The sequence below is a fragment of the Lagenorhynchus albirostris genome, chromosome 2, assembly GCF_949774975.1.
Source record: "Lagenorhynchus albirostris chromosome 2, mLagAlb1.1, whole genome shotgun sequence".
In the NCBI taxonomy this organism is placed as follows: Eukaryota; Metazoa; Chordata; class Mammalia; order Artiodactyla; family Delphinidae; genus Lagenorhynchus; species Lagenorhynchus albirostris.
The window spans coordinates 35,670,073-35,682,938 of record NC_083096.1 but is presented as its reverse complement, the minus strand read 5'-3'; the positions used below and the strand labels follow the sequence as shown (position 1 = coordinate 35,682,938).

Below are 12,866 nucleotides of genomic sequence, written 5' to 3'. Positions count from 1 at the left end.
ATATGAAATCCCTGAAACTAGGGAAAGACAGATTGCTAAAATGCTTTCCCTAATAAAGTAAAAAGAAATGGGTTTCCGAGGCAGTGATAGCAAGAACAGATGAAGTGTGATAAGGAGTGATTGGAGGAGGGAAAGCATCAGACCAGAAAATTCTGGAGGCTGGCAGGGTCATGCAGAGAAAGTCAGCTAGAAGAGGTTCCTGGTGGCAGGGAAAGGCAATGGTCTTTTAAGATCACAGTTATGTAACATTCGATGTGAAAGTCCAGTCTTGTGCAGCCAGCCAGACATCCCTCTGTTAACAAGAGCGTTAGTAAAAGTCTGCTATGCAACTATCTTATGTGACTGCTATTTTGAAGAAATCAAAGAAAAGAGGTGATGTTCTCTATAATTGATCAAGATGCAGTGAAGAACCAGAGGCCAGCCATAGTAGCTAAGTAAGCATGAGTGAGAATGACATTTGGGGAGGCAAAAAAATGGAAGAAGAGGTGACCATAAGAAATTATAAGGCTCCCCAGAATATCCAGAGATATAAGAATAACACGTGTGGGATAAGCATTGAAAGCTCTACCCAGGCCCTCAGACCTTTTACCATTTCTGTGCTCTACTCTGCAGGCTTCTGTGTACTCTGGTTTCTTAGGGTTATACTTCCACTCTTTTGGGAGGACTCCCCTCAGGCTGCAAGTCAGCTTTGTAGTCACACAGAAAGAATTGGATGCCCTGGGGGCTCATGTGCCCACAGGGTGTCCCTTCACCAATAACTGACTGGCACAGCAGAATGAAAGCCCAGTTCCTTTACCTGGAATTGGGACAAAATGTACACAAACTTATAGTCCAGGGTTCCCTTCTGGGTCAAGGTTAAGCCACCCTCCTTCGACTTTGCCTGGTCACCCTACTACGTGCCTTCCCTGTCCCATCCTGCTTACCCTACTCCTTTTCCCATTTCTCCTTTGAGAACTTGGAGAAGTTCCTTAATAAATTACTTTCACACAAATTCTCTTCTCAGGGTCTGCTTCTGGAGAATCTGTCCTAAAAGAGACACTAAAGCTATTTTAGTTGAAGTATTAAAGAAAAGAGTGATCACACTGGATGGGAAGACTTGGACATGCTCAAGAAGAATACTTGGGTTTCACACAGGCTTTCAAAGGCATCCAAGCTGGTTATTATTGGATGGAGTGTATGTCAAGCAAAACCAAATATACCTTAAATATAAAGAGGAACTGAGAAGTTGTTCCAGAGAAAATATTGGTAATCAATAGAAAGAGAAAGGAAAAGACGGAGGAAGACGTAATATTTGACCTGGGCACTGAAGGGTGAGTAGGAAGTGAAGATGTAGTGTAAATACAGCTCAGACAAGGCTCCAGTATGAAAATAGAAAAGAGGCATTAATTTGAGAAGCATCAGGAAGTGATTGATATAGGGCCCTAATTTCTCATTCCAAGGGAATCAAAGTGAAAACAAAGATACTGCATTTTTGACAGGTGATTATTTATTTTTGCCATTCCACCAAACCTAAGGAAGCAGAAGCTTAAAATGAGATAGGATATAAACCACCAATAGTTCCACATTAGCAGTGGCATCAAAAATTTCAAAGATTCTTCTAACACAGGTATTTTTTCAGTAAATAATAGCACTTAAGGACCAGTAGAGTTGCTAATAAGGGAAATGTACCTCATTCTCTGTTTTTAAGGGGAAGAGAGGGGAAATAGATGTACTGATTTTTGACTGGTGCTCCACTTCAAGTCTGTAGCTCCAATCTTTCAATCTCCAGAGACAGTTTATACACCTCCAGGGCCATTTTTACATCCTCTGGACTTGGGAGACACTGCATGAGTTTCCTGCCTGCGAGTACTTGTTCACAGCCCGAGAGAACTTCCTAAAAGAGATAAAAGGATGGTTTGAGAGGCTTCTCTCCAAACTGTGAAGGTATAAGATTACTTCAGGATGCCTATTGATGACAATAAAATTGGAGTATCAAGACCCTCCTTAGGACTGATGCAAGAAATCAGAAGATACTTTGTGCATCTCAGCAAAGTATTTGCCCTAAGATCGAGACCAGCATTGCTCTAAGGCAGCAATGAAACTAAGCAGAGAAGGAACAGCACTGCAGAAGATACCCGGGGAACTTCTTCAGGGTCAGCTGAAGGGATGGATCTGATGTCTATGCAAAAGCATAGCACTTACTGTAATAGAAAATGTAGAGCTGGGAGCCAGGTTGCCTATATCTATGGAACCTTCCTATCTAGGGGCTTGGTCTTTCTTGCTATAAAATAAGAGAATTAGAACTTGCTTTAAGAGCTCAACATGTGCTTTGAGAGTAAAAGTGCTGATTCTGAAATTGATTTAAACAACTCAGAAATGAGTCCCAATAAAAGTCAGATCTCATCAGTGTTGGCTGGAACAGTGCTCTGGAGCAGGTTACAATTTTTACAATGTGATAGAATACCCCGAAGTGTCTGCCACTTACCCACTCACACTTGGGCACTTCTGGGTACCAGGTTCTATTCTCTGAGCAGATGATACTCGGAGAGCCGACCACACTGTAGCCAGAGTCACACTGGACAGTGACAGTTTCAGACTCAACATACTTATACTTGTCCAGAGACAAAGTTCCATCTTTTATCTCTGGTTTCAGACATAGAGCTGTAATGGAAACACGATTTTGATCATTTTGTGATTCTCAGAATAAGATTTTACAATAGGAAAGAATACTGGGGGGTGAGAAACACTGATAGTAAATTTTGCCTGCAGTCTGAGAGTTGTTCTTTAACTACGTTTATTGTATTATTATAACAATAAAATTAATAACAACAATATTAATGTTAATGTATAGCTATCACCAACATAAAACACTATTATTATCTACACTTTGCTGGAGAGAAAAATTAGGTAAAGACAATTTATGTGACTTGTCTATGGTTGCGTAGCTTTTAGGTGACATGATTATGATATAAACCTAGGTATTGTGGTCTAAAATCTGAGTTTTAAAAACTACTGTATGTCAAAACCTGACTCTTTTCAGCATCTTAAGTATGTAATTTCTATTCTTATGCCCTTAGTATCTTCCTGTATTAAATGGAGACAATGGTGGGAAATTAGACACTTGAGTTGCTGTTAGCCGTGTGGTAAGAAAAAAAAAATGCACACCTAATCTTGGTCTCATATCAGGTCAGCTTTTCTATGAGGAGGTGATGACATGCACCAGGTACTAATGGAGATACCAGATACTTCAAGGACGTTTGGGATTTTTCCATGAGTCCTCATTCTAACTTTCACAGGAATTCACTAAAATTTTGCTGAATCCTCACTATTCTCTTAAATTAAAAATTATTATCTCTAACTCTTGAATATTGATAAAGGTAGTACTGTAGAGCAGTGTGAAAACTACGATCCATTTAATGTGGTGCTGGGTTCATTGACTACTCATTGGAGAAAAACAAATTTTGACCGCTACTTTACACTATAAACCCGTAGGAATTCCAAGTGGGCTGGGGATATCAATGTGAAAGGTAAAGCACAAAGCTCTGGAAGATAACATAGAAGAATATTTTTGAGACAAATATTTTTTAATACCGCACATATTTTTTAAACAGCAGAGTACCACATCCAAGTATTAAATACAGGAAATGAATAAATAAATACATACATACATATATACAAATTTCTAAGTGCTGCCTCTCGCTGGGGAGAAACCATACTGTCAGAACTTGCATGGTAGTCCTACCGTCTTAGCAAGGGCCATCAGTAAAGTGGAGTTACCTTTACACTGAGGAGCTAGAGATGACCAATGTGAATTTCTGCAGGTGATTTTTTCTTCTCCAACCAGAATATATCCTTCATCACATTTATACTGCACCACAGTAGTAAAGGAAAAAATTGGACTCACATCTTCATAGGATCCATGGGCAATGCTAGGAAACATGTCGCAGTCTTGAATGGCAAAAGAGAAGGGTCGAAGAGAATGAGCTAGAGTTTAATTAACTATTCAGAGTGATGGACTCTTCCCATTTTATAGAACAAAGTCATTAAATTATACTGCTGAGGTATGTTTCATTTACTTAAAATCACTAGGAATGATTTATTGAGTTCTTAACCACTTGCTAGACACTGTGTTAATCATCTATATATGTTATACCATTTAATCCTCATGCTAACTCTCTGATGCCGTATGAGCATCAGACCCACATTAGAGAAAAGGAAACACAACCGTACAAGGTCACAGCTAGTAAATACCAGTAACATGAATCAAATTGAGGATTCAACTCAGGTTTGTGTTAGTACAAAGTCCACTGTCACTTTCTGGAATTCTGCTCTCGGTACTGATCATTGGACTTTCACTTTCTACAGCATCAGTGGATGCTTAAAGGCCATAAAATGAAAGTCTGGGCTGAAGAACAATACTCTCCTGTGACTTGCAAAGTCTAGCAATGCTCCATATTTGATTAAGCAAGTAGCTCAGAAACCAGTTAGAAAACTCTTACCTCCCTCACTTAAAGACAATGTCAGGAATTTAAGACAGGTCAGAAATTTAAATTATTTTAAGAATAATAGTTGGGGAAGTATTTTTATAAAGCTTTCGATATCCTGTGAACACCACCTGTAGTCCCAGGTGAGGCTAATGTGTGAGAGAATTTATGCTTCACATTGAGAGAAGGACCCTCAGGAGATCACTGAGAAAACCTAATGTGGCTCCTTTCAGGCTGGGGGGACATTAGTCACAGCGAACTAGTGTCCAGCTCCTGTCTGAGAAATCTAAAAGGCAAAGGATGGGCTGTCTAGTGACAGGCACTCTAAGGCTCTAAGGTGAGACTGAAGAACAGATCTCTGCTTCTTTGAGGTTGGCCTGGACTCCTGACATTATCAGAAACAAGGCTGAGTTAGCACTTCAAGTAGATTAGAAATGGGCTGCATGAGAAAGACAGTCATGGTGGAATTGTCCTCAGGCCAGTCCAAAAGGGTCTCCTGAGGTGGGAGGAAGCCCTCTGTAAAAACAAAATAACTCTAGAAGTCACCAGATGATACCTAGGAGATAGGAAATAGGAAATGAACAACCAGAATCAGAGGTGGATCCCTGGATCAGCCAGACTCTGAACTGCAAATTGCACTTAGAAGATCCTCAGTGATGATGAAGGACCAATTAAAAAAAAAAAAGCTCACAAGAGAGAATAAGCTTTAAATTCCCATGAGGCCAAGAGCCAGCTCAGGTTCTTGTTTCCCTTACCTGTGCTCCTCCTAAAACTTCAACTCTGGAGGGTTCAGAAAGCATAGTAACGGTAACTCCAAGTAAGTTCTGTTTTAGTTGTGAGGAAAATAAATTCATCTGTGTATAAATCAACAGCTTCCATACAGCCTTTCTTAAACCTCAGATTAAGCACCTCCATAAAAATATAAAAATGGCTCTTAGTTTTTATAAGTAAGCACATATATGCAGTTCTGTACTGGGCTTTTCTTGCAGTGTACTTTAAAACATAAGATTTAACCATACAAATAGTTCTACCACAACACTAGTCACACTTGTGCCAGAGGATTAGAACAGGAAATTAGTTCTGTAGGAGAAGGTGGTGACAGAACTGGGCACCAGAGTATCCAGGGAAGGCATCCAGGAATAAGTTGGAGATACCTTGAAGGACGGATAGAAGGTAAGTAGTTGACAAGATGTGAGAGGCAGATGGATATTGAGGCAATGGCGAAGTCTCTGGCCTCAGAAGGTCATTACTGTGAGAGAGGGGAGGCAGAATCAGAAAGGGAGATTTACATCAGAGTTGGCAGACATTAAATGCCATTTCAGAGAGTCAGGGTCATGGGTAATGGGAAGATTTGAGGGAACAGAAGAGAAAGGAAAAGGGAAACAGAAACATGAAAAAATAATTGAAAGACTTGTTGACAAATTTGATAAGGCTTTCCTCTACTACCTCAGTCTCTAGAAGAGGGGAACTTAGAGATGAAGTTGGAGGACTGAAAACCCCCAAGCATAAAGTTCTTTATCCTGTACTGATACTATAACCTAAATTAATACTGTCCCTCAATAATGTTCCTGCATCTGATATGAAAAATCATCTTTCAAATATAGATATTCCTTAATTAACCCATGCTTTCCCCCTTACCAGTCTCAGTGAGGAAGAAAACATGGCTTCCACATTTCTAAATCAGTAAGCTAGCTCACATAAGAGCATTCAGCCATTATTTTCAGCTCAGAATATTCCCTCTAAGCTATCCCAAATCTCCCATTTTTATGCCACGACAGCTGTTTCAGGGAACAAATTCATAAATATTTTAAATTTATTATGAAAATTAATTCTCCTAGATAAAATGTTAGCTAACAAAAGAGTAAAACATCACTTTGCTTAGAGGACATTTCCATCTAAATTCTGTAAAAATAAATTAATTTTCATAGTGACAGGTCTTCAGTTCTGGTAAGTTCTCTCAAATGCTTTGGCTTCTCATTCATTGCTAAAGATTTTCTTACATTTCAATAACCATGCCTTACTTTTATATAATGGTTTAGAATTCATGAAGTACTCTATATTTTTACTCTAGAAAATTTACTCCGTATTTGTAATAAGAGAAAATATTTTTGTTTATGGATGGAATTTTTAAAAATTAAGCAATAACTAAGATTGTAGATGGTATAATTAACCTATTTGGAAAGTAATCTGTATTAAGCATTTTAGAGCATTTAAATTCAAGAAATTGATTTAAAAATTAAAGATTATTCCTTGCTAAAGCAGCCTCACAAGAAGTTTTGCATTTCAACACTTTGTTATTCTAGACACTATAAAATCCTCTATCTGAATTGGAACAACTTCTTTTATACTTAAATTTTATTTCTTATTAATATAGTTCATTGCACTCTCTCAAAAAGATTATGATATACCATCATTTCACTGAATTTGTTTTGTTTTTCTTTTTGTTTTTTTACATCTTTATTGGAGTATAATTGCTTTACAATGGTGAGTTAGTTTCTGCTTTATAACAAAATGAATCAGCTATACATATACATAATCCCCATATCTCCTCCCTCTTGCGTCTCCCTCCCACCCTCCCTATCCCATCCCTCTAGGTGGTCACAAAGCACCGAGCTGATCTCCCTGCATTTCACTGTATTTGATTAATTCTTAATTGGGTATTTTTCTACATATGTTAGAGAAAATACCCCCTTTTCCCATAACCTCTGTACTCACCACACAAGCAGGAAGGGCACAGCAATAGCACCAAGACCCCAAAAAAATGCAGTGCTGGGAAAATGCAAGACAAATTGGTGGCCATGGCACAGTCTCAGAGGGGCCACAGTGGCGCTCAGCTGTTCTCAGACACCTTGGATCAAGATGAGGAAAAGTAAGCAACAGTTGAAATGGTGCCTAAGCAAAGAAAAGCAGCCTTGACAAAGCCCAGCTATGTGTCAGTAAAGGGGAGGGATTAGGGGAGTGACTAGAAGGCCAGGTGCTTGGCATAGCTCTGACAGGGACAAGCTCAGAAGGCTCCTTCTTGGGCAGAAGCATCTGGGGGCCTCAGGAATTCTGTATGTATTTACTATTGTAACCCCAAGACTTTCTTGCAGTTCAGATACAGAACATGATGAATTCCTTTCTGGATTTATATACATGATGTTCTCTGAGTAAACAAGAACACATGGTGCAAGGACTTCAGCTCATGATGCACAGTGTCTGATGCACAGTTGTCTCCTCAGGAGGTAGAAGCCATAGCATGAGGGAAGATAAGACGTCTGAGAAGCAGTCCCTGTCCAGGGAGTGCTTTCTTTAATCAGGGGTATGAATTGCTCACAGATAAATAGGTTTTTTAAAAGTCTAGAAAATTGTGTTTCTCCCTAGATAGCCCACAGTCTAGCCAGAACAGAGTAAAATGTCTCTCAGTGTGAAAATACTAAAGATCTTGCCCAGACAATAATTATTCTCACAATACTTCAGTAGGAACTTCTTTTCCCTATTTCCTGGGTCTTCTAATGCACATAAAAAAGCAAATAATTCACTCTAGGAAGATATTCTAGTGTAGAAACTATTTTAGCCTGTGTTTGTAGCACAGAAAAAGCATGCACAGAAAGTTAAATTGTTGAGGATGATGAGTTAAGAAGAAAGGAAGATTTATTATGACTCTCAGAATATCTGAATGATGCTGGATTTGAGTGAAGCCCAAAATTTTGTCTCTAAGCACGAAAAGACAAGTGGATGGAAGGCACATATGTTATTTTTCATGGATTATTAACCACCAAGACTAAGATTTCTCTTGACCATCTGGGACTGCCTGTCTATTCATCCAGATCATTTCCTAAATTTTGTCTCCTTTAGTGGGCCAGAAGAAACTACTAATGTGGATTCTATACTTTGCCCACCAACTGTGGATTACTGTTCCTAGAGGAGATGAAGATAGTTGGCTAAACAAAAGAGAAGACTAAGTTCTGGGAACTGTCCTAATGAGCTTCACTACTCAGCTGACCTGGAGTGACTCTACATATCAATAATAGCCAAAATGCCTACTTCTCAAAAATAAATGAGACGCATTACCAAATATAGCTGAGTGAACACCTTTGGCATACTAAAGAAAACAAAATTAAATTTCAACTTCCTAGATAGAAAGAAAAAAATAATAAACCTACTAAATGGCTGCTGCCTTTAGAAAGAGGAGCCACAATAAAGCAATTTAATGATTAACCAGAAAGTTTTGCTGAGCTGCTTTTAATCTTTAAGCACGTCATATACCAGCACTTTACCTAAGTTATCATAACTGATCCTCAGAAAAACCTGTGACCTGGTTCTTACCTTCCTCTTTGCATAGATGAGGAAACAGGTTCAAATAGATTAAGTAAACTGCCCCCAAGCATTTCAGATAATGAGCAGCTAAGCCAAATTCTGAACCCAAGACTGCTTATAAATTCAAGATTTTTTCTTTATACCAAAATAATTTCCACTTACTGGTCAATAATGGTTTTCCTTCAGAACACTGAACCAACCATTTGGGAGTAAATCAGCATTGTTGGCTTTTGCTCAATAGTAGTCTCACCCTCCAGTTGCTGCTGGTGCTGCAGTTAATGGCTTGGACCTGTGACCTCCTCCAGAGGATGTGCTGGGATGGCAAGAAACACCCCATCCTGATGTACCTAGGAAGTTATACCCTGTCCCCCAGGAGCAACGAATGCCGACTGATATTGGAATACAAAAGCTATGACTCCTTGCCTCAAGGCTGGACAACGCTGTGGTGCAATCTACACTCTAGAGCCACCATGGATCAGGTGATTCTCCACTTAACCTGAGAACAGTCCTTGATCAGCTCCTTTCTATCCATATCCTGCTGCTTTATTCCCCTAGAGTTGTTTTTTCTTTTTGTTTTTGCTGAAGATCACAGCATCAAAAATTCACATGCATCTGAATGCCTTCTGAAGAAGCTGACTGAAGACAGTTTGTACCACTAATGCATCTAGGAAGCAAACTCTAAGAATGAGATTCTAGAATTGGATCATTCTTCAGCCAACTGACCATCAAGACTCCATCTCTGGTGATTCATGAAATATTGATAGTCCTGGCTTGCTGTATCCTTGCAACAAAAAACATTTTTACCTGGTAAACTCTCATGGCATGTAGATGGAAGGAGATGCATTGGCTGTGCAATATCTCTGACATTTGAGAAGTGTAATAAAAATAGCAATTATTAGGATTTTGCAAGGGACAGTTGAGTACCATTGATACAGGCCTGAAAGTGAGAGCTCAACACAATCAATCACAATTCAAATCCAAGTGTGAAAGCTACTAGTTACTATTTAAAGAAACCGTTATCTCAGGTAGCTGGGAGGCTAATCATGCTAAGGACCAGGTTCAGGGTATAATCATAAAGGAATACTAGAACTTCAATAAAAGGTGAATTCTTAGCCCTGGCAAGCCTCCTACTCAGACTCAGGGCCCTTTTGGAAGGAATGGTGCCTTTAGATTTTCAATGAGGATATCTGGGTAGTTGCACTACAGAACCATGAATGCCAGATTCCCCTAAACCCAAAAAGCCTATATAATTGGTCCAGTATCCCTTGTTATAAGATAGTGCCCCTGTTGCTTGAAGACTATGCAGAGGAATCAAATGTGACAGATATCTTATAAGATATCTTATAATTGCCCTCCTCAAGATTTACCCCCCACCCCCGCTCCAGGCATCAGACCAATAGCTGGAATCAAATCTCAGCATGAACTGACTAAAGGCATGCCACGCCTGCTGAGGGAAGAGAGAAATCATATGCAGGATCTATGGGACCTAGTTAGCATGAGTTTGGAGATAGGAGAGCATGCCTAGGAGGGGATCCCAAAGCAGGATAAGGGAGAGTTTGTCAGGATAGGGGATATTCTCCCTTAACACAAGATTTAACACCCTGGAAAGTGCCCTGAGTGTCAGTTCTTACATGTTTCTAGATGATTTGGGAAGGTTAGTAAAAATGATAGTCAATATTAAATGTGTAGAGATGTCAGAACAGCCATGGCAAGCTAAGTAGGAAGTGATCAAAGGCTCAGAGAAGTAGACGTGTTAGAATGATCTAATTTATAAAACCAGAAGACCAACCTGCTATCTTCTTCATGGGAGCCCTGAGGACAATAAGCAATGTATTAGTGACAAGGACCAAAATTATACAGTAACTTAGTTGTGGCTGGCTCTCTGAAGGCTGCATCTTATGGTAGGAGATGCTGTGGTTGTTTAGCAGCACTGGGGAATATAGAATCCCAGGATAGCAGGGCTAAGTGGACGAACTTAACCTTCAAAAGCAGGTTAGGTGAAAAATACTGGAGGGCTAGAACCAGGGAGATGCAAGGGATGTGCCTAGGATGCAAAATTAAATAAGAACTTATTCTCAGGTTGTGGAAACACTGACCCTGAAAATGAGAGTCTCCTTAAGAGTGAGGCATGTAGGGCAGTAAGGTTGGAATGCAGCCAAGGGAAGAGGATATCCTGACCTGTAGAATCTGTGAAGAGGGTTAATAGATATGATGTTCCTTAGGGTAAGGATCAGCCAACATGGGAATTTCTTGAAATATAATTAAAAGAGGTCAAAAATGAATGATACAAAGACCAAGGTCAGCTACTTCCATTGAATGTCATGATCTTTTACTCAGTTACTTTCCACTCTCCCCGCTTGGTAATTTTCTCACCAGTTCTCAGACTGAAAGTGAGGACAGATTCCTATGAGGAAGGAGTGTGCAACACCATGGCAAGTATATATATTGTATACTTCTCCAATCCTTACCCCAAAGGAATCTTCAATAATTTACTTAAGTCATTGTGCACTAGAATCTTTAGAGACTTGTTGTATCTGAACTATCTCTGGTACCTGGGAACATAAAGTGTCACCATGACCCCATTAAAATAGATGCTACAGGGGCCAGGCAATAAAAGGATTCCTAGTTCATGTCAATCTCACAGTGATCTATTGGGTTTTTGGACCCACCTGGTGGTCATTTCTGTGGTCCTCAAGTGTATAGCAGTTCATAGGACCCTCACATTAGTACTCTGATCTTTGGAATGAAAGCTATCAAGGTAAGGAAACCTATGTTTTTAAAAAAAACTATAAATATTATCATTTACTGCTAAAACACTGAATGCTTTTCCCTTAAGATTAGAAGTGGAGGCAAGGATATTGACTCTCATCAGTCCTATTCAGCAAAATATTGGAGAACCTAGCTAGTGCAATAAGGAAAGAAAAAAGAATAAAAACATACAGTTTGGAGCTTCCCTGGTGGCACAGTGGTTGAGAGTCCGCCTGCCGATGCAGGGGACACGGGTTCGTGCCCTGGTCTGGGAAGATCCCACATGCCGCGGAGCGGCTGGGCCCGTGAGCCATGGCCGCTGAGCCTGTGCATCCGGAGCCTGTGCTCCGCAACGGGAGAGGCCACAACAGTGAGAGGCCCGCGTACCGCAAAAAAAAAAAAAGAAAAAAGGAAATCATAAACATCAGATCAGAAATAAATGAAAAAGAAATGAAGGAAATGATAGCAAAGATAAATAAAACTAAAAGCTGCTTCTTTGAGAAGATAAATAAAATTGATAAACCATTACCAGACTCATCAAGAAAAAAAAAGAGAGAAGATTCAAATCAACAGAATTAGAAATGAAAAAGGAGAAGTAACTGGCACCACAGAAATACAAAGTATCATGAGAGATTACTACAAGGAACTATATGGTAATAAGATGGACAACCTGGAGGAAATGGACAAATTCTTAGAAAAGTACAACCTTCCGAGACTGAATGAGGAAGAAAGAGAAAATATAAACAGACAATCACAAGCACTGAAATTGAAACTGTGATTTAAAATCTTCCAACAAACAAAAGCCCAGGACCAGATGTCTTCACAGGCAAATTCTATCAAACATTTAGAGAAGAGCTAACGTCTATCCTTCTCAAATTCTTCCATAATATAGCAGAGGGAGGAACACTCCCCAACTCATTCTATGAGGCCACCATCACCCTGATACAAAAACCAGACAAAGATGTCACAAGAAAAAACTACAGGCCAATAACACTAATGAACGTAGATGCAAAAATCCTCAACCAAATACTAGCAAAGAGGATCCAACAGCACATTAAAAGGATCATACACCATGATCAAGTGGAGTTTATCCCAGGAATGCAAGGATTCTTCAATATACACAAATCAATCAATGTGATACACCATATTAACAAACTGAAGAAGAAAAACCATTTGATCATCTCAGTAGATGCAGAAAAAGCTTTCAACAAATTTCAACACCGATTTATGATAAAAACTCTCCAGAAAGTAGGCATAGACAGAAGTTATGTCAACATAATAAAGGCCATATATGACAAACCCACAGCCAACATCGTTCTCAATAGTGAAAAACTGAAACCATTTCCACTAAGATCA

General features: G+C 39.4%; 1 protein-coding gene across 1 annotated transcript; it reads right to left on the bottom strand.

Annotated features, from left to right (window-relative positions):
• Positions 1–1,557: 1,557 nt before the first annotated feature.
• On the bottom strand, positions 1,558–3,856 carry LOC132515392 (C4b-binding protein alpha chain-like; the record flags this gene model as incomplete). Its single annotated transcript, XM_060141830.1, has 3 exons — positions 1,558–1,873; positions 2,465–2,640; positions 3,757–3,856. Coding segments are annotated over 3 exons (414 nt in total), but the record flags the coding sequence as incomplete, so codon positions are not given.
• Between the last annotated feature and the right edge of the window lie 9,010 nt (positions 3,857–12,866).